Here is a 23360-nt window from a genome sequence, read left to right on the forward strand (position 1 = left end):
GAACAATGTATATGATTTGTAGGCATCATGGAGACTTGCAGAACTTCCAGTGCTATGCCAGTCTTCACAATTTGTTTGCCCCAAGTGGCCAAGTGGTCAGGAATTGCAGGTCTAAAGTTGTGCAGGATTGAATGGCCAGGATTCCTGAGAGGATTGTGTGGTTTCATATGAAATGCTACCTAAGACAGCAGGCTGGGGTTGCTGGATTGCCACCTTCCCCAAACCGAAGCACAGGGCAGAGTAACTAGCACTTGCCTGAAACATTCATAAAGTAAGTAACATCCAGGATCAGCTTCCATCACAAAGAATAATACTAATTGTCCTTTAGATAACAAAATATTAAGAAATTCTCAGTTACTTTACCACTGAGTTAGATTACGGTAGTAAACTACATAGATAGTAAGCTACTAATACTTAGGGGTTGGTGAAGACCAAAACATTGCTAAAAGTAAAGTGAAGTTTGAACTTAAATCCATGAAGTTTCAATACACGCATAATCATATTTGCTATGACAGTGCAAAAAAAAAAAAGAAAAAAAAATCTTCTTTCACTGACTTTATATTCACATTATTGTAGAGACATACTCCAAAGTGCACTAGTAGCTAAATATAACAGCCATAAGGTGAATTCAGATCAGTCTATTTATCCCTTTAATCTGATGTTCAGCTTGACCTTGAGAACTGTGTGAACATGTGAACATGCTCCTATTTAGTCTAAGTGAACACATCACTGAAGCACTGTCAGTATTTATCAAGTTTACAGTGCACTGAGCCGATATCATGCCTGGAAACAGAATTCATTTATTATTAATAACGGATGTGGAAAGAAACTATCAAGCAAGCCACATACAGACCAATTTAGGATGTTCTAAGAGCAGAAGTACAGCACATACTGTCTTGCAAATTTCAGCGTGCTTGTGTATGATAAATTCATAAATCAAAGTCTCTCCACATGGGACTGTGTTCATTATAATGTTTATTACATTTTTTCAAAAGAGGCTGTTCCTTAAGCTATGAATTTATGACGCAAAAGCACAAATCCATTTGAACTGACTTTCTATTCAAATGATGTTCCATAGCACCATCCCTTCCTCGTCAAAACAGTCATTCCCATTAAAACCTAGATATTGAAGCTATAATAGTTTAAAGTGTGTTCTGTGTATTAATTTCATGCTTTTTAATGACTCAGTTAATCCAGTGACTGCGATTCAGACTTGGTAGACAAAACATTTCCTTACGACCTGCACAGCTCATTAAAACATATCTAAACCTAATTTGCACTGCCATGCACTTAACGCTGCTTTGGTTCCAGCTTGACAACAATTTGGGTAAATGTTATTTTTTTGTGTCACATCAAAGTACAAGGCACTAGAGTCAAAGAAAAAGAACAAGTGCTGTATTTGCAATTATATGAGCAAATCACGCAAGACTGTGAAAATTATTTGCAATATCTGAAATTAGTTTAGACTGTAGCATTTTGGGTCTGTTACTTTCTCTGCCCCAGGGTGGATGTATAGCCTCTTTGGAACGATTCAAACTATATAGGACCTTACTCTCAATCTTTTAACTGCCAATATGTGAACAGAGGATTGGCAACAACATACACCAACATACCTTTTCCCAAACTGATAGCTCTGCCTGTTTTTACATAATCATCAAAGATTGTGAAGTTTTAACAGGTGACATCATATCCAAAAACTAAAAATGCAAACCTACTGTTAGATTAAATGGAGAATTAGTGAGTTGTAGAGGTACTGATAGGCTTTTATTTTTTCTTTCAGACTCTAGTCTGTATGTCAGGCTAAGCCAAGCTCATTTTGGTTGTAGCTTCAGTTTCAGCACATACATATATACTAATGCTTAAAACATCAGATAATTGTAATATTAATCATGTTATTTACCATTTAACCAAACTCCCCAACTGTATAGCCCTTTAATCTCACACTAACTTTGTTTAATTATGTTGGCATTAATTGGCTCTGCTTCATTGCAAGTAATTGTGCTTTAATAATCATGCACATACATTACAAGTCAAAAGTTTGAACATACTTTTTCCCTATTTTAATTTTTTTCAATTGTCTAAAGTAGCTACATTTGGCACACGTATGACAGAAGTAGTCACCTGGAATTGTTTTTTATTCACAGACTGCCTTGTCAAGAGTTAATCAGGGATATCCCTAGCTTTATTAATGTGCTTTAGGCCATCAGTTGCCTGAGTGAACGGAGGGTTCCTAAATTTGTGGTTCCCTCTGTGAAACATGGAGGAGTATTAACAAACAATGCTGAAAATAATAAGAAAAAAGAGAAATCACTGTCCAAACGTTTGACTGGTAGTGTATATGACACTTGAGTAATAACATAAACACTTTTCAGTTCAACTACAACAAACTGCATGTCTCACAACTTAGCAAACATCTTTCTTTCAAATAGTTCTCTCAAAATCAGCTACATGAGGACATAAATAGTCTGAGGTCTGAACAGTGTGTAGTTTTGGTATTAGATTTCTCTTTAGCACAGATTTATCCCAAATCTGAATCGCAGTCAGAGTCAGTTTTATTATTCTTATTCAGTTGACTTCAGCTGTTGAATAGTAAATATCATATATTGTTGAATATTGTTACCCCTCTTTTAAAGTCAGCTTTGTGCAAAAAAAGACCACTCTGTACAACTGTGAAACTCAGATACACTCTAGTGCAAAAGTGTTTCATACGATCAAATCAGAGACCTCAATCTCCAGAGAAGAAATCGTCCTCTCTGTTGACAATCCTGCTGCTGTCATCTTTAAAGCCTCAGCGCTGGGTGTGAAGACCTCCCAGACTTCCACTTGAACACAGATAGACGGAGCAGCTACGTTTTGCTTAAATCTCAGCAGCCCTCTATGGACTTCCTCCGCTGCATGGTTGATGCGGTGACTTCAATTATGCCATGGTAGCTATCTGTCTCCTGAGAGTCCTCGCTGTTCTGAGACTTGGTGCTGTCCTGAGAGTCTGGTTTCTGCCTCAGGGCTCGGTTTTGCTCTTCCTTCAGCTCCACGTAAGAGCGAGAGAAGGTGTGAAAGATGGAAGTGACAGGGAAAGCCATGAGGAGGATGCCGCTCAGGATGCTGCTGAGAGCCACAACCTGGCCGGGAATGCTTCTGGGCACCATGTCTCCGTATCCCACTGTGGTCATGGAGATTACCGCCCACCAGTAGCTCCCAGGGATGCTGGTGAACTCCTGCTTGGCACCCATTTCACTCTCAGCGAGGAACACCAGAGGGGAGAAAAGGGCCATGGCCACACACAAGAACAGCAGCAACAAGCCAAACTCACGTGTACACCTCCGCACCGTCAGACCAAGCGTCTGCAAGCCTAAGGAATGCCGGGCCAACCTCATCACGTAAAAGATCCGTAGAGCTCGCAGGACTCTGAGGACTAGCCCCACCTTCTCCAGGTAGTTGTTCCCTGAGGCCGCAGGTTTCACTCCCCCTGACAGAGAGTCTACGATAAGGGTGATGTAGTAGGGGAGGATGGCCACCACATCAATGACGTTTAAAGGCGTACGCAGGAACATACACTTGCTCTGGGTCTGAATAAATCGCAGCAGGAACTCCAAGGAGAACCAGGCGACACAAACTGTCTCCAACACGAATATGTTATAGCACCTCTGGGAGCACTCACCCTGCAGAAAGGGAAAAAAGAAAGAGACTTTAATGTTGTCTTACATCATGCGTAACACCCTTTAACAAATGACTCCAAAAGAGCTTGATACAGATAAAGGTGAGGCGAAGACGTCGCATGGAGTCAGTAATTAAGAATCGGTGTGTGCCACGTTAGATCAGATGCGCTTGATCTCACAACAAAAAGGTGAGTTTGTTCTTTAGCAGAACAAATGTACAACTGCGAAGTTGCTGAAAGATTCATGAAGCATAAAACAAAGGCTTTGATTATCTCAGACATCACTGACTCACATATCAAACCTGAGCTGAAGGCTGTAGGAGGTATACAGTACATGTGCAAACTATTACGTAACAAATTAGACATAGCTGTGTCTGCTGTAATACTGTGGATACTTAAATCTAGTACAGCTGAAACAGCCAGTCTTTTAATAATATTTTTTTTCAAAACTGCTGAAATCATGTGCATAAATATTTGAATATATAATTACATGAGATTGCTTAGTTATTAATTTAAAGTCAGTCCCTGGAGGAGGCATAGAAAGAAATAAGAAAGTGTAGGCTTTTCATTTTTCTGCTTTTACGTAAGTGTTATTAATGACTAAAACCAATTCTTTGCTTTTTTGTGTAGATAATAATTAAAATCAATAGAAGAAAACTATTTAAAACTTTAATACAAAACAACCAAATGCAGAAACATATGAACAGTGTCAACAACTGCAAACCATTTCCCTTCACATTTGCTCAGTCAACAGTTCTGCTCCATGGAGACGTAAATCCCACTGACCATGCTCACAGGAAAAAAGTTTTCAGATTGAGCCTCATACATTTTTAACAATATGCACTTAGTTTTGACTTCACCCTGGTTTTTGCCTTCCAGACATCAAACTTGTTCAACCCATTACCAAACCATGTAAATGATTGGCAAAGCTGGAGTTGCAGTTTTTCATATGGCAGCAACATCAGCAGAAAAATACTGCTAAACAGCAGATACACGAGGAGTGTATGGATTTGTCAAGATCAAAATGAATAAGGCTTACTCAGCATTTATTAAATATGAATGGTTATCAGATAACTACTTTGAACGTGGTTCAGGGGGTGATCATTTCTGTCCAATATTCATCCCTTTCACTGAGGTGAGTTGGCCTAAACTTCCCCCTTTTCTTTTTGTCCCTGTAAACTACTTCTCCTTTGAATTTGTTAAGTTAACTTGATTGAAGTAGATAACTTATTTAGGTTTACTCTTCTTTTCTTGAAACACAGAGTTTAGTAGTGTGAGGTTATCTACAATGAAAGCTTAGAAGTAGATTTAGATGTGTTTTGATGTGATGATCACATCTTTAAAATAATAATACCAGGGGTTAGGTTTTTGTACGTTACATATACACTTTTTCATTAAATTAAATCGTGCAGCCTTACCACAGATATCCAACTAGCAAGAAATCAGCAACCGCAGAAGCAGCAGCATAATGCAGGCAACCAGTTACTGAACCAGTAAGTGTTTTAAAGTCTGTTAATAGTTTTTCAGAGTTTGTGTTTTGATTACTCCACTTTTACCTGGACTTTCTGATGGATGATCTAACATGTTTTGCTGCCACAGAGGAAATCAATTCATGATGAATGAAAATGAGTTCATAGCATCTCTTGACATGTTTCCTGCAAAACTCAACAAGGGAGAAAATCTGTCCTGCAGCCAAGAATGAATACCTGCCACACATAATCAGCTCAAAAAGGATCAGAGAAAATTATTCTGACCGCTTCTGAGAGGGACTGTGAGGAAGTGACTGATAAACATCTGATATAACAGATGTGGTACACAAGATACAGTACAGTACATCGCTTCACCTCAGGTGGTATCTGGATAAAAAGTTGTTTCTTTTTTTTTTCTTATTACTTCCATTATATTGCATGTCTATGAAAAATGTCATTGCAAAAGCTCATCCACAATATTTGAAAGGTAAAATTCTTTTTACAGAAAAATACTGTTTCCTTCTGCAGGAAGGTTTGACCTATCAACAACAACAAAATACACTCAATTCCTCCTTCTGAGCAGGTAAAACAGAGCGTGCCAACATAAATCACTTTTAATCTGAGTCACATCAGATATTCTCCACTGGCTGAAACCCTCAGCTCAGTACCGCAGGTCCCCAGCCAGCTGCTAACAAACTAAAAGTTTGGCTTCATACTCTTATTTTAAAACATGAAATAATACAGTAACTGCGAGGTTAGGAACACAGATTGTCAGCTTGAGCTTGAGCGTTTTTTTAAAGCCAATTTGAAGCAGAAAACCGCTTTTTTCGGTGTTGATATGTGTTCTTTTCGGAATGCCAAAAACATTTGGAGAGATTATAAAGGCTGAATAACACTGTGCTGTGAAAAACAGTCCCTTTATTCAGTCAGCGTGGTAAAAATCTGCCTTCAGTCAAGCCTGTGTCATATTTTTTACATCTTCAGTATCATAATTTCTCTACCCCTTTCTTTCCATCTTGTATCAGTCAGTTAACTCTGTGTACATTGCTCTTGATCTCTCGTCTAAATCCATCTCCATGCTCCTGTGGCAGACCTTATGCAAACCTATTTTCCCTTCTACCAGTTTTCCCTTTAGCACCACGGCAAGCCCGAAGCTTGACGCGCTGTTACAGCTTGACGATTCAAATTGTAGCTGAAATCCACCCTCTAAACACATGCTGTCATTTCACATCCAAAGTAATAAAGAATCTCAAGCCAAAATAAGTATGTGTGCTACTGTCCAAATCCTTTAAGGGCCTCACTCATTTATCTGTGCTAACCGGTCTGGTTCACACCTCTGTCGTTCTGCTCTTCGCCGTCCACTGAGGAGCCTGTCTGCTTGTCACACATTTTGCGACTGCTAGCGTGTCTTTCCTCTGATTTGACCAGCAGATTTTGTATTGTTCTCTGTCATGGGCTTTCTTGCTGAGTGCGTATGCCCACTCCCTACCGCCCCCTTCCCCACACTGAGCAGCCTCTGATGTATGCACAACCGCAGAGGATCAAATTAAAAGCACTCAATTATCCGTCTCAGTGATCAGGGGACTCTGACCCTGTCTCAGCTGAAGACAAGCATGTAAACCAAACAATGCAGGAAGGGACCGTTCCTTGTCTGATCCCTGCAGATAAGCTCAAGTGGGCGTGATTGACAAAGCAGTGGACTTGAAGTACAGAGTCTTTTAATGGATCTATTTACCACTCAATACACACTCATATACACACAGATTGTTCACCTCACTGGGTTCTGCTGTGTGTGTTGTGTGATGTGGTGCACAGATTGAATTGCGACACTTTTCCCTCTCGGCCAGAAATCATCTTAATATGCCTCTTTACAAAACTAGACTCCTGCTACAGAACAATACTCGATTGCTTGTGAAGCTTCTGGATTTTTACAATCAGCTATGAAAAGTAGTGTTTTTTCAATTCATCAGTTTCCCTTTTAGCGCTAGTTGTGTTTTTAATGTTTAAATACGATGGGACAACATGCAGTTGGGTGCCACATTTAGCTGTTGACATAATAGGATGTTCTTGCACATGAAGGGATCAGCTGCTGGGCAAGTTGTATATATAATAATATAATAATATTATATTATATTATAATAATATTTAAATAAACTGAGAACAGTGGGATACAGAATGAAAAAGGCTTTATTACCAACTGTTTCTGCGCCAAAAAAAAAAGTAATGGCATATAGAGACCAAAAAGTCTATCTTTTACCTTGCCTTGCTCCTGCTCACTGGCACAAATGTTACCCTGCTTATTTATGTTATATCTTTCCCCTCCCACCATGTACATATCGATTTAAACACTGTATCTGTAATGTACATGAACAATAAATATCCATCCACGAGAATGTCTTCTTCATGGAACAGCGCTCGTGCCAGCACCTGAGATTTGCAAAACAGCACAGACAGCAGAATGTCAGAACAAATGCGGCTGGTTAGTGTAGTGGTAACATCACTGCCTCCCATGTGGGAGACAGGGGTTCAAATCCCAGCTATGGCTACCTCCAGTAGGGGTCCTTAGGCAAGACCTCCTCACGCTGCCCTGCCTACCCTTGTAACTTGTAAGTTGCTTTGGATAAAAGCGTCTGCTAAATGACTGTAATGTAATGTAACAAATGTAAGTAATAGTAATAGTAATAACTTGAATATGTGTCTATATGCAGTATATTTATGTGTGCATCAGATGACATACAGTATGTTTGGTTATCAGCAGGCTGGGCAGTGAAGCGTACAGTGCTGATGGTCAAGCTGTAGAGGTATTTTATTCTACCCCCAATTATGTGTGCGGGGAGCATGTCACGAGAAGAAATGAGCCCATTTGCCTCATTCTAGCCCTAATGCCCTCGCCATCACTCCCTATGGCCGGGCGGTGGAAAACACAGATTGCAACAACGTTTGGTGAGAACAACAGTTGTGGTGGAGCAGCAGTGAGTCAACGGAGCCAACATGTTCAGTAACCTGCAGCATCTATATAGGTGTTATCTAATATTTGTAACACCTTCTTATTATTTCTCCCACAACGTTTAAATGACTTTCATGTGACACTGAACTCTGGCTTTGAGGTTACTGCAAGTAACCAGGATGCCTGCAGCACAGGATGGTACTGAGAAACCTGCCCGACGGAGAAATGGAAGCAGATGGAAGTAATTTTACACAAGTTATGACAAAAAAGATCAACATTTGCATAAAGTTAATAAGTTAGTGATCTGGTGGGTGCTTAATCATCTCTTGAAATGACCAAATCCTAATATCAGTTGGTCCTGTTTTAGCTTGCAGTTGGGTGCCTTTCTTCAGTACTTCTGTATGTTTGAGATGCTGAATCTTGATTAGCACACAAACAATCCCACTCAAACTCTGTGTTAATAATTACATTACCATGATTACTTTGTCTGGAACTTATTAAAGACTATAATAAACACCGTCTGAGGCAAAAAAGAAGAGGTTTAATCTACCACTGCTGATGACATGAATTCATTATTTCTAATCGCTTAATAAATGTATTTATTTTTCAATAGCATGAAAACAAGGCTATAAGTCACACACACACACACAGAGAGAGAGAGCACTGGCCCTGACCCAAGCAATTCTGCTGCTTGTCAATATGTATTTATCACAGTCAGTTCTTTGGGCAGGGCAGGAGAACTGTGTGACCGGCATTTTCTGTGTTTGCACACAACTGCACATTGATGCAGTTTTACATCTGTACATCTGATACAGCTGAAACCACTTTCACCTGCAACAATAGGAGCACTTCTTACACTTGATATCCATACACTGTTCTTTATAGGCTTCATACTCTCTCTGCGGCTGTGACAATCCAAAATGTCTCACAGGGGTTACTACAAGGAAAATTATTAAGGAAAAAGATTACATATTTGAAGTGATATTCCGCATGCGCACAACATTTGGACATGAGTTGAAAACTCAATATCCTAGATTCAAAAACGCTCTTCATATTTTGATTAGACTTTGGCAAGTGTACCCTCATGTCCATGCAGAATCGTCAGTCAATTTCTTTCCACACAGCAAAGTGCTTACTTTGTGGTTACACTGGAAAAAATATCTTGTGACAGGTATTACATATATTAAATGTGTCTGGTTTTACTGGACACTGTTTGACAGACTGACATTGTTTACTAATGCATATGCTTTTCTGATGCTCAAAGTCAATAGTGTTCCTCTTCAGGTGTTGAGAGGCTGTTCAGCTGGGAGTGCCTGCAGCTCTGCAGGGAAGATCAATGAGAGTGCTCATAGCTGGAAGCATCTTTTTGTTAAATGTACCTAAAGCATAGGTCAAAGATTTGTAAAATGGCCTTAATCCAAATGGCAACATACCAGACAGAAGTAGGCTACCTTAGTTTTAGCAATAGGTGTTGTTAAGTTCATGTCAGAATGGGATTTACAGTAGTAGAATAATAAATCAGAGCAATATTTGCTACTCAGGCTAAATCAACTTACAGTAGATTTCATATAGAGTGGGCGACCGTGAATCAGTTGGTAAAGGCAGTTGTAGTTGTACAATACAATGCAATTTCAGGTGGTTTTGCATGAGCAACCATCATTCTACTACAATGACCATTTAACACAGTTCTCAGTTCTGAATCCAGAAATGCAAGCTAAAATTATGAAAGCAGGAAGCCATACATCAATTCTGTGCAGAAACACAGCCAAGTTATCTTGGAATGAGCTAATGTTAGATGGTGGAAACATATTTTGTAATCAGTCCACATCTCCAAAGGACATTTTACTTATCTAACTTAATAGTAACTATTATGTTAGATAATAGGTTTTGCATGTTCAACTATAAATAGTATTCCTGCCCTGTGCATTTACAGTTAGAGAGCTTCAATCAATGGAGTATGTTTGTGTTTGTGCCTTAAATCTTTTTTTATTTTGTTCCACTCTGACTGATTAATGTGCAATCTGAAAATGTGCATGAAACTGGTGAATGGAAAGCCATCTTGTTTGTACTATAAAAAAGAAATCGCTTGACTCACTGAAAATTATTCACCAACCACTGGATGAGAATCACAAATCATTACCACTATGATAAATCGTACAGTTCTCTAAACATGAAAAGCACTATGTCTGATTCACAGTCATGCAGAATGAGTGATGTGCACCTCCTATTTTCAGCATAGACCGACAAAGAATTCTCTCTATTTTCATTCAGCATTGGCACACATTTCTCTTCCACCTGTCCACCTCCTCTGAGCTCTGAGCTCTGGCCCCCCCGTTCCCCGGTGATGAAGTATGGTTATTGTAGAAGTGTACTTTAAAGTGGATGGGATTTACATTAGAATAGAGTGTTTGGAGCTGTGAGGCATGAGCAGAGTCACTGAAAGATTAGATCCATAGCTGGGGCTCTCGTAGGAGATAAAAGGGACAAGAACACAGTTTTCAAAAATTCTTATGTGAACAGAGAAGGCAATTCTGAGGGAAGAGCTCTACAAAACACTTGAGATGTGTAATCCTCTATTCATCCAGAGAGTGTAGATGAGGGACCATAAAATGTGAAATGCAATATAGCACATTTTTATTTTTTGCTTGCGTGTGAGAGACAGAGGGGGAGAGAACAGTCTCTCAGCCACTGAATGCTTCTCTAAGAGCCACATTAGATTAGACAGACAAGCTAAGTGCTTTCCATCACAGGCAGCTCCTTAAAAACTTCTGGTTTCTGCCCGAACTCTCTCCTCCAGCTCAAGTGACTAAGCGAATATGGAAGGCCGCTTCCTGGGTTTAGGTTGCATTGCCCTCTTGGTTCACAGTGCAATTTAGTTTAGGCCAGAATCGACGTCTGACAGCTTCATAACATAACTTTATTTACTGGAAAATAAAGTTGAGATGGTTTGAGCATGTGGGCTAGGACTAATTATGTGATATAATTCTAGTTAAGCTGATTTTAAAGCTCCAAAAATCAATATGTTTATTTTAATAGTGGATCTAATCACTTATTGAGTCTCCTCCCATGTGGAACTGGGTTGATTGTAGTGCCAAAACACCACAAAGACAGCTAACTAACTTGGTTCCCATCAGCTTTACTGAACTATCTGCCATATTTTAGCTTTGTACAGCTTTTGATTGTATGACCCCTCAGTGCAGCTTCTGTGTTAGCTACAGGCAATTTGGCAGTATAACATCAAGTAAATCATAGTGGAGAATTTAGCAGCTAAAGAGCCAGATTAATCCCAGGACTAGATGGAGACAAAACAGAAATATAAGATGAACACATTCTGGACAAATATGACTTGAATGAATGGTAACCATTGTTTATACCAATCTGAACAAGCAACCTTTTGGCAACACAGTAGCAATATAATTGTTAATTAACTGTTAATGAACAGTTAATTAATGATAGATATAGTGCATAATGCCGATTATTTAGATCCTTTTGGTGGTATTTTAATAAAATCTGAAAATTCAGAAATACAGATTTAATGTTATCCAAACACAAACAAGGTTTAGAGAGGTTTGTCATCATGAATAACGTAACAAACAAACACAAGATATATCACCATCTTGTAATGGGCATCAGAGGAAATTATCTTTTCATTTGATTCATTAGTGCAGGGAGGATCTGTGCAGACATAAATGGGCAGCTATCAAAGCTAATGGACAGCAGAATGCTCTGTAATAGAGGAGTAAATAATTGGACGAATAAGTGGTCGGACTCAAATGAAAGAATTAGCAAAAGCAATTCACCAGTTGGATTCCACCAGCTGGAAGTGTTGGGAAACATTAATGCTTTGACTGACATTGGTGCGAATCGAGAACATTCATGTAGTAAAGTTCATACATATGTATTCAGAGCCACAACTGCTGGGGACATAAATATAATCACAATACCTTTAGGATCAAAAAGTTTTAGCAATGTGTCACCTCACATTAACTCACACATTGGCATTTAAGGTTGGCACTTTGTTTTAACTTAGCGTCTCCACTGTTCATGGCAGCTGTGAAGGAGCGTCAGAGTGTGGTTTGCCTCCACTCATTTTGTTATGCTGTGTCCAAGAATGACACAGCCACCTCATTATACACAAACATATTTGGAGGTGGCCTCCCATGGCTGACTCAGATTGGGTCCTCACTCCTAATGAACAACCACCACCTAATGTTCTCTTGGAGAAGGAGCGAGACTCGCATTTTCAGGCATCTCTGGCTGCTTAATTGGTGCCACAATTACACGTTTTAAGCTGTCCAGAGATCAGGGAGTGTGTGTCCTTCATCGGGCTCGTTGCGCCTCCTGATTCAGATAGATAGAAAGCTGCAGGTTCATACAGGTGTGTATTGACTCTTAATGACTCTTAATTGCAGATTAAATGAATACTTTGTTTAAGCCAGTCTTTATTCAGCTTACAGCCACTTAATTTTTCTGATTGATTTCCCCTTTGAAGCGCATATGCTTCGTGCTACCACCCACTCCCGGCCTGATGATAAAGACATATCTTTGACAAAGGGCAACGCTGCAGGTCTCTTCTTTAATTATGCTCTGCTCTGCTGATGCCATTCAATAGGTGAATTAGTGCAGACAGAGTACAAAAACATTCTGGAGTCAGATCTCCAAGGCTTTCTGAAGTCTCAGAGGCGAAGGTGGACATGAAAGAGACTCAGGACGAAGACATCGTCAGCTTTAATATGCTTTCTTTTTTTTTTTTAACTCCACTTGTCATGGGCTGTGACAACATATGTAGTTAATGGGAACAAAAGCCTGAGGTAGCAACAAGTGAACGTCCTCTACTCTTTTTTTAGACCTAATTAGAGAGCAGGGACTGTATGTGTAACGTCAGTTTATTTCGAAATTTCAGGCTGCTGATTTGTCATCCTCGTTTTCCTTCAGTTGACAGTATATTATTATTATTATAGTATAATATTGTATTTGCTCTAAGCATATAAACATATCACCTACAGATTGATTGAGGTATACTGCAAATAGATAGATTAACATTTAGGGAAACTCTAAACTCTTTAAGTGGATTCAAAATGCAGCAGCACGTCTCATTTTTAATCAGCCAAAATGGACACACCACTTTTCAGATCTCTGCACTAGCTTCCTGTAGCTGCCTGCATCACGTTCAAAGCCCTGATCCTTACCTAAAAAGTAATCTACTCAACAGCACCAGCTTACCTGAACTCCCTCATCCTGGTCTACAATCCCTCCCATCCACTGTGCTCTGCAAGCGAACTCCGTCTTGTGGTCCCCTCACCTCACATCAAAAGATCCCAGGTAAAACTGTTTAGCTCTGTGGTTCCACAATGGTGGAACGATCTACCCACCTCTGCACGCTCAGCCTCACTCTCAAAAACTCTTTTCAAAAACCTGCTAAAAACAGAACTCTTGAATTAAAACGTTTATTTAGAAAAAAAATATATATAAATATACACTTACACCTCATGAAACTGAAACAGCTCTGTCAACAGCACTTTACTTTAAAGTTCTTCTCCTTGGCTTAGATATTTTCTTGCTTTGTACCTCACCTGTAAGTCGCTTTGGATAAAAGCATCTGCCAAATATTTAAATGTAATGTAAGGTCAGCTGGTCTAGGTAAGGTTTGGGGAAACAAACCTTTTAGAATTTCATCGTTATGACTTGCATCATTACCACATTATCTACCAATAAGGAGCTTATTTCATTTTAATTTTTGGAAGCAGGTCAAGTTAATCAACTGCACAGGGAGAATATCTGTGAGATTTTGCAAATATAGAACTGTATACCTATTACCAGAAAACACTATTTATTCATTTAAACATGTGTAAATAGCCTTTTTATCATCTTCATGTTGTGTATGCAATGTCAGTTTTCACATACATGATGTAGGGAACTATACAATAATGTGGTATTCATGTGAAAGAAGAGGAAGCCTTGTCCTTGAGCCTTCGCCTCAATTTGATGATCTATTACAATGATTTACAATAAAACTCATGAAGACTCTGTATGTGGGCTCCTGCATCTATGTATCTGCATCTATGTAATGGTATTTATATTAGTTCTGCAGTAAGACACACTGTAGAATGGATTATTTTACCCTCTGTGATTCATGATGTTTTAGATTTTTACTTTACCACTTTGCTTTCACATCTTTGCATGGACTACAAGTGGCAAATTTTTCTAATGCCCTGTGCTGGTGCTTCAGCTAAATGAACTAATTTCAGTATTGTAATTACCAAGACCAAATATGTGGATTCACATATGAGATAACTTAAATTGAATCTGAAAGTTAAGTCAAAAGGTTATTACTGAAACTGATTACTAGAGAGAGAACTCACCCTTTCCTCCTCCTCTCTGAGGTCAGGCATGGTGCTGACACACAGCGTCACAGCAGTGATGGCTACAAATAACACAGAGAGACAGGCAAAGATCTTCCCTGGGAGGCCAGAGTGGGGGTTTTCCACCATGTCCCTCAGTCGTTGCATGCAGCCCCCCGTACGGGTCTCTTCCTGCACTCCAGCTCCAGGAGGCTGCTGGCTCTCTTCGCAGGACTGCGGAGAGGTGAGCTCGGCCTCCTCTTCCTCCATTCTTTGCTGCTCCTTGTACTCCTCCTGCCGGAGACGCAGCTTTCTAAGGCAGCACCAGTCCAGGTTGTTCTCCTCCACACCCCAGTAAAGCAGTTCCTCCTGAAAGGACAGGGCGCACATCTCCCTTAGCAGCCGCAGTTTCCCAGCTGCCAAGAAAGTCACGATGGTGCGGAAAGCCGACGGGCTTCTGTCAAAGAAATACTCGTTGCGGCTGCCGTCGTAGTCATCGCACACGTCCATGATCTCTGCCTCGTTGCTGCAGCTGCGTAGCTTGCCCAGTCGTGTTAGAGGGAACTCCTCTAGAGTTGACCAGGGGATGCGGTACTTGATGCCCCCCACGTTGATAATGGCAGCCCCATCAGCCAGGCCAATCTCATCTCCATCCTGCTGGCGGGGCTGAGGCTGAAGCAAGAGTTGGGCTCGCTTGTAAAACAGACCTTTCTTGGAGGTGATCTCCTCTGGGTTCTCCACACGATTGAAGTGGAAGGTGGTGAAACGCTGCTCAGTGCTTCCTGCCAGGAAGGCCACCTCCTGGTACATCCCTGCCAATCTGCTGGAGGAACCTGTCCTGCACAGTGCGATGGAAGGAGGGCTTCACAGAGTACGTGAGGTGAATGGGAGCTTGTCACCCATTGAGCAACACAGCACGTCTCTGTAAGACAGAAATAACAAGTCAGTGGTTATATTTATGTAACGTCTTTATATACACATCCCTAGGATTGCACAGCTTTATTCTGTCAAGCATGTATCCATCTCTCTATCACACATTCCAGACAATCCAGTGCATGAAAGGAGTCAGTATGTTTCTTATAAATGTCTTTAACCTTGTACTGCACTTTCAGTGCTAAAAAGGCCTCTACTTTGAAAGATATTCTTTTTACTGTATGTGACTAATTTTGTTGTTTTAAAACATACATCTCTGACGTACAGACATTCAGTCTATGTTATTTACTCTCATTATTAATTGTGTGCATATTGTGAGAGGAAATCCAGTCAAGCACAGGAAGAACTTACATGATGATTAGTAAACTGTGATAAACATAACAGCATCATCACTGCTTTAAACAAGCTTTACTGTTGAACAGAAGAAACAGAAATAAACAGTCTGGGGAAGAAGACACGTAAGTCAAAACAATCTATATTTTTAGAGAGAAATGTCAAATCTAACTTCTCTTGAGTCTAATTGCACAAAAGCAGCCAAATGTCAAGTTGCGGCTTGAACAGAGATATTACAGTAATAACACTGTTTTTCTATTTACTGCATCATCAGGCTGTGAAATGAGACAATCTAAAGCACTGTTTAACAAACTGTACGAAAACAGCATTATAATCTAGACCTACTCACAGCACGCAGAGCCAAATATACATATACTGAGCTGTCCAACAAAATCCACATACATATTAACTTATGACTGATGGAGGGGACAAAAGAGAGCTTGAAGTTTTTGGTGAACTGCTCTTGATGGAAGTTGTGACAACGTGTCTTATGTAAAGAAAGAACTAACAGCACAAAATGTAAAAACATCAAATGACTTCCCCTCGAATGTACTTACTAGATTCAGAGTAGAATAAAGAAGAATGATGAAGGAATAAGGAGTAACAGATCACACCGTGCTGTACCTGCTCATATATTAATTCATCAAGTATTAAAAAATATATTGAGCTTTACATATTTTGATGTTTTTGAGCCCATCAAAGCAGCAATGTCTGACTCCCTGCTGCTTTTGCTGAGTCAGACCAGTGTCATCACTCTCTCATCAATCACCCATATGTCACTGTGTGCACACTGATTCTTTTCATATCTTCTGAAAAAAGGCTCTTTAGGTTCAGTTACCACTTTAGGAAGCTGTGCTGACATTTCTTGTTTTAGCCAACAATGCATCAGTATAGACCAGGGGTCTCAAACTCGCGGCCCGCAGGCCATTTGCGGCCCGCGGGACGATAATTTGTGGCCCCCGCCTTAAAATGATAGTTTAATGTTAGTGCGGCCCTCCAGTTTGATAAGTATTACAGTGTTGGTGCGGTTCTGATCGAACCAACCAATCACGGTGGGGTATATGGGTCTCGGGGGCGGGACATCGGCCGGGCTCCATCCAAACAGAGAAACATTTCTTGATGAGTTACAGCAGCGTTGCCATGGAGTTTTCAGCCTGGCTAGCGGCCTCGTTTCTATAAAGCTCACGCGGACATTCGTAACACCGTGCTGCGTTCACAACACTTAAAAAAAAGTTTTTTTAAGTTGCTGATCAGCGGGACATTATAAGTCAAAGTGATGCGTTCGCGGCGTATTAAAAGAAAAGTAACGAACTCAATGCAGCCTAATGTGTTCTGCAGTCACAGAGCGATGTTCAGAAGAAGATTAAAGGTTAAAGAACTATTAATACAGACATTTGAATCCGAATACAGCAGATATAGAAACCACATTTAGTTGCTGACTAGAGTAATGTAATTATTATTATTTTGATTATTGTTATTATTATTATATTTTTTATTACCGATTTATTTTCTTATTATTTTTTTATATTTTTATTTATTTTGTATTAAAAAATAAAAATAAAGAGATTTGAGAAGATAGGATTTTTTTTAAACAAAGCTTTTCTTGTGGAAAACCTGATGCGGCCCAGCCTCCCCCAGACTATGCTTCATGCTGCCCCCAGGTAATTTGAGTTTGAGACCCCTGGTATAGACAATCCAGATAACACAGGCAGGTTCAGCAGCAGGCCAGCGATGCTTTGCTCGCTAAATGTGACTGTACTGGACCCGAGGCAGTGGGGCTGATGTAGGGACACTGTGCACCCTCACAACAAATTAAGAGTGGCACCCCCTCCAGCTACCCTCAGAGTTTGCTCGTCTATTGTGAGGCCAATCATTTCGAAACAGGCCACTGGGAGGGGGTCAAAGAGCAGCACCTCCACAGTGGCACAATAAAGTGCTTCTGATAAGAGCAGTTTATTAAGTATGACTCAGCACCCACGGGTGACTCTAGGAGAACAGTGAGAAACACGTCAGGTCCTATAGAAGAAGCTCAAAGCACAGAGGAGCAACATATGAAATAAAGAATGTAGCCTTTGATTGCTTCAGTGTGTTTGGTCCTATTGTTGATATGTGGTGTAGATAGGTAGCTTAGCTTAGCATAAAAGCTGGACACAGGCAAAGTAGTAGGCCTGGTTCACTCGGACGGACGCTGTCTTCGTTTGTAATTTTGAATTGTTTGTCAGCCGTGAGCGGCGTTTTATTTTGTTACTTTGTATCGTGAGTTTTTGCCTGCTATTGCAGTGACTGTCATTTGTTACTTTGTCGGTTCAGTCTGTGTGTTTTGGTTCATTGTTTCGTCTGCATTTATGCAGTGTTTTTAGTTGATACTTTATACTGTTTGGTTCGTCTGTTTGTTAATGTTCTCCTGCCTTGGGCAGTGATTTCCGTTTGTTACTTTGTATTTCTAATTAGTGAGTTGAATTTGCATTTTTATGTATTGATTAATTAGTTGGTACTTTGTATGTTTTTGTTGGTTTTATTAGTTCGTATTTTACCTGTGTCACTGCAGTGTTATTTGTTGTTACTTTGTGTCTTTATGCCTGTTTAGAGTTTTCCCCGTGTCCCCCATTTTGGACCGGGAGTTATAATAAACCTTTTTTGTTTGTACTCGTTGGTCCAGTCCGTCTGTTCGTAACAAAAATGAAAACACTTATGTAGGTATACTATAGGTGGGGACTGAACATTTCACAGCTTTGGTTTGAAGATTCCTCCTGTAGGTTCAGAATGAATTAATAACTGGTTGCACTTGTGAATTCATCTTCCCCTCAATCACTGCAAGCTGGCCAGGCCCTGATGCAACAAAGCAGGCCCAAATCAGGATGTTTCCTCCACTATACTTTACGATTGGGATGATGTTTCGTGATGATATGCTTTGCCTTTTATATGCCAGATGTAGTGTTTTGTGTTCTTTCCAAATAGTTCAATATAGTTTCATCAGTCCACAAAACATTTTGCCAAAACTGCTGTGCAGTGTCAATGTGCTTTTTGGCCATAGACACCCTGCTTGTTCAATGTTTAACCTAATCTACACTCATTAACACGGATGTTAGCCAGTTCCAATGATGTCTTCAAATCTTTGGCTGTCTTGAGTTGCTTCATTACCTCGTTAATGAGTGTTCATCATTTATTATGATCATTTTGACTGGCTGCCCACTTCTTGGTAGAGAAGGCACAGTTCCAAAGTGTCTCAATTTTTAGATTATTTGCCTAACTGTAGACTGGTGAATTTCTAAAGTCTTTGAAATCACTTTTTAACCTTTTCCAGCTTTATGTAAATCAACAATTCTTGATCGGAGAGCCTCTGAAAGCGCCTTTTGGTCAGGTAAGCTTATTCTACCTATGCAGACCAAAACATTAGTCCACACTCTCAAACAAATTTTCTCCCAGGTTCCAAGGGTTCACCTAGTTTTTCCACTATCACTGAGGTTTTTATGATTGTTCTCACTAAAGAAATAAAAGATTAAAGATCATATAGAAAATCATTATATTTATATTTGTTCATACTCTTGACTTGGATAAAGATCAGATCAAATATTATGACAAAGTGATGCAGAAAACCACAAATTCCAAAAGGTTCCCATACTTTTTCTTGCCACTGTATATTAGTTGTTCCTGTTATATTGTTGCAGTTATTTAGCAGGTCTCTATACCATGAGTGTTTCAGAAAAATAGTCCTATCAAAAATAATCCTCTATGAAATACCTGTGTGCCCACAGTTATGTACTCTCTGAAGGAGCACACGCAAACAACAGTGAAAAAGTAAAACCAATTCTTAGTGTTCAAGCAAAAGAGTTACTTTTAGCCATGGTAGCAGCATGGCTCTGGGGATGGAAGTGTTGGCCAACGCATTGCTTCAATCCAGACTCGGATATCAACACAGTAACAACTGTCAGTGGGCCTGGCATGACATTTAGCTCACACGTTGATCAGTGCAACCATGACGTTCATGTTTGTGGCTCTGAGTGAATACCTGCAAAACTCATGGCTGTTCAGTGCTAATTAGCAAATATTAGCTAACTAACATGATGAACTTTGTTGACATTATACCCGGTAAAAATCAACATGCTTGCATTATCATAGTGAGCATTGCAGAACGCCCGTGTGAAGGTTTAGCTAGACTGCTGGTTTGACTGTTTACTGTTTGGAGGACTTTCTTGTATTTCTCAATCACACTAACCAAACCAGACCAATAATGCACTTTGCTTGTTATGTGCTTTTACGTGGGACATGTGCTTATATTTTAATACTTTGCACCCCTTTCATCCTTATTAGGCGAAGTGAGTACAGCTTATGAGCTCACGTATTTCTCTGTGCTTGTGTGCAAGTGTTACAGATGCTACATTAAGGGTTAAAGACCTTTAAAACTGTCTCTGTTTCTTTTGACAAAACCTAGAAGTTAAAGATGTTTTCTTTAAGAAACACGTCCACTTGGATCGAAGTGAACTTTCTCTGTTTCCTTGTTATGAACAGTGTCTGCAGATGAAGCACTTTTAAAAGCTCAGTGTTCATTGTTCATTTACCACCAGTTGCTCATGCAAATATAGTTTACATGGCTCTTTGCATAAATCTGCAACCCATGATGTATCTGCCTGCAGAACTACATGTTTGTAAAATTCTCAAAGCAGAAGTCTATTTTAAGAAATAGAAATCTTGAATGACACTATGATGGAACTATCTGCTAAATCGGAGTGATCGGTCTCTTCAGAGCTACTTTTCTTCTGCTTGTGTACTTAGTTACTTTCCACTGATACTCACCAAAGTGAGTATGGAGCGTTTTTCTTTGTTGGGACAGAGCATAAATAACTGTGTTGTTTTCTGACAAATGTACCGACATTTCCACAGTGGAACTGACTGGCAGCTTTTGAGAGAGAAAGTTGTTTGTGAAGTTGAAGCACTTAGTTTGACTGGACTAGTCGGAAGGGCACAGGGCCAGCAAGCTGAGGAAATGCATTAAATAAAATGAGCCATGATGCCGTGAACTTCTCCTTAATCCCAGGAATGTGTGCATTTTCTGTTTTACGTTAACACCGACCATGTTTTCTGAGATGTCAGTGTAAGTATTATATCAGTGCCAGTGCGATTATGAGGTTCAGTTGCATGCTCTACTTTTTCATGTCAGATGACACAATAAACATACATGTATAGTAAGCTGAGCCTGTATGGGTGGCCTGGAAGCTGAATGGTAACAGCACATGCTAAATCACTGCAACCGCCCTGGTTTGAGTCCTGTTGGGAATCTCTGCAGCATGACTTGCTGTACCTTCTCCACATATCCTGTCTGCCTCTTTACTGCTCACGATCCAAAATAATGTCAAATATATCTTTAAAAAATAAATACATAAAATAAAAGACTGTTGCCTGTAGCAGGATTGGTTTATAACAGACGGGTTTTTGTCTGTAACACTGCTCTCTTAACATGTTGCATTGTGTCGTTTCCTTTGTGATGTGCTGTAACATTGAATCTGCCAGTTTAAAGGCTGGAGACTTTAGAATTTACATCTCTCTCAGTGCTGCTTTTCAGAACTCTCCTAAGTTCCATGACAATCTGTAATTGAAAATTAAACCTGTGCTTTGAGTCTGACAGTGAGTGAATCAGATGATTCAAAGAGTTGGATTTTTACAAAGTGTGAGACAGGGTGGAGGAGATGATAGGCTGAATAAATCACTGCAAGGGAAAGGATCTTTTTGATGGTGAGACGAGACTGAAAGCAGAGAATATTATGTTTGTCTGGAAGAATGGTTATTAGGACACAGAATGAGTTTATACCATTTATACAACTGAATAATAAAAAAAAAAGAAGACAGCCGCCTACTGACAAACACATAAAAAATGTGCCACATCTCTGTTCCCCTTTCTCTATTTTACCTTCTTGGTTTGCTTCTTTGCAAAAACAGAAGTAGGGAGTCAGCTTCATACTGTATGTTATGTCACCATAGTCCAGGAGGATATTGCACCTTCCTCCCATTACTTTCACCTCACCTTTACAGAAGGGGACTGAAATGAGCTACTGTAGTATTTGGAAAAAACCTGATGCACCACCATGTTTCAGAGCATGTTGACATTTAACTTGCAATATGTTGTCATTAGCTGTTCTCTGCCTTCAAGGGCCCACTCTTCCTAAGTGTATGCTGTGGTTTAAGAATAGTGACGGCACATCTGTCTCCTCACATCAACAGGTTAATGAGCTGGGAGGCCCAGGGAGGCTCTGGCACATGCAGTTTACGGACCATTCATACAGAAACAGAATAGGGCATGCTTCTGAACTGATGAGAACTGTCCTAAAAGCTTCCCATCTAATTATATTGTGACTCCTTTACTCAAATATTGACAGGAAAATCTAGTAACCCACAGATAACCGCAAGAAAGGTACGGCTTGTCTAATGAGACAGAGGCTGCACAATTAGACGTCTTTCCTACGAATGTAATCAAATTTACAGTGAAATCAAAAGCCTATTTACAGCACCAATGAAAAACAGGAGCTCGTGTAGTATGCAAGTCAACAGGACCAATAGTGCTCCTGTAACACTGTTAATGTACTAACATTACAGGTGGAGATACCAGGAAGGACGCTTCCATCAGGAGCTTATAAGATTGCTACTATAATGAATAAAATATAGAATGAAAACGATATAAAAGCCTTCACTGAGAGCCTTCAGATCTTGTAGGAAACCCAGCGGCAGATTCCAGACACACTGAAGTTGAGGAAACAGAAAATACTTCTCTACTCGATTGTTTCAATGTTTTCCTCATAATGGTGCCAAATGTCCTCTTTGAGTATGCATTAAAGAAAATTAATCAAATGAACCAGGAAAGGATAAGAATCCTACTTCCCGAACTTACCCAGTGCGCTGTTGGGCTCGTGTCCATCTGTTTGAGCTTGCCTCCACGGTCGCACCCGTCAATATGCAGCATACCTTTGAGTTTTGCACGCAGATGGTTTGGGACATCGGAGCGCAGTCCCCACTGAGCTCGAATCGCAGCGCTCACATGCCGCACCGAGTTTTTCAGTGCTTCTTCAAGTCGCCGTTGAGATGTTTGAACTAAACGAGCGGCGCGGTGGTGATCCCCAAAACAACCATCCGGTCCATGGGAGCTGCCACAAAGGTTGAAATGTTATTCCACGTCAACACAGGCTCCGTGAGATTCTTCCTCTCTCCGTCAGAGTCAGCGTGGCAGATGCTCCACGGGTGTGCGTGAGTGTGTTTGTACGTGTGTCCGGGAGCAGGTGAAAGGCTCACTGATGTTTACACCGTTCGGAATCGTCAGGTGCGCCCGCAGATGCGCGCTCCGCTCCGCGGTGTCAAACTGCGTCTCCGGGAAACCACGACTGCTTCAGTACAATTTGACGGCGTCAGGGGGAGTGTTTGTTATGCATTTCATGTTATTGTTATGTGATTCGCTTGACCTCTATTAGGTCTTCTTGCTTTGAGAATAATTTTGATATTATGATTCCTCTGACCCGTATTCTCTATACAGATTTCTGGTTTGTGAAGTTGATCGGTCACGTGACTGATGTTTTAACTATCATCTTATCTCAGATGAATTATCATTTTTCATTTGATTTATGCTTGTCATGCTCTTTAAAATGCATTTTGAAGAGATCCACAGATTCCTAAACGGAAGAAAAACAGACACAGCTGAT

General features: G+C 40.2%; 1 protein-coding gene across 1 annotated transcript; it reads right to left on the minus strand.

Moving 5' to 3' along the window:
• Nucleotides 1-1902: 1902 nt before the first annotated feature.
• On the minus strand, nucleotides 1903-22795 carry kcng2 (potassium voltage-gated channel, subfamily G, member 2). The gene is made up of 3 exons (XM_026346878.1): nucleotides 22559-22795; nucleotides 14434-15334; nucleotides 1903-3659 (listed from the first exon to the last, which is right to left on the minus strand). Exons 2-3 carry the CDS (start codon nucleotides 15220-15222, stop codon nucleotides 2865-2867), a joined length of 1584 nt encoding a protein of 527 aa, XP_026202663.1. The 5' UTR covers nucleotides 15223-15334; nucleotides 22559-22795; the 3' UTR covers nucleotides 1903-2864.
• Nucleotides 22796-23360: the final 565 nt, after the last annotated feature.

This window comes from Anabas testudineus, chromosome 11 (assembly GCF_900324465.2).
Source record: "Anabas testudineus chromosome 11, fAnaTes1.2, whole genome shotgun sequence".
Lineage (NCBI taxonomy): Eukaryota > Metazoa > Chordata > Actinopteri > Anabantiformes > Anabantidae > Anabas > Anabas testudineus.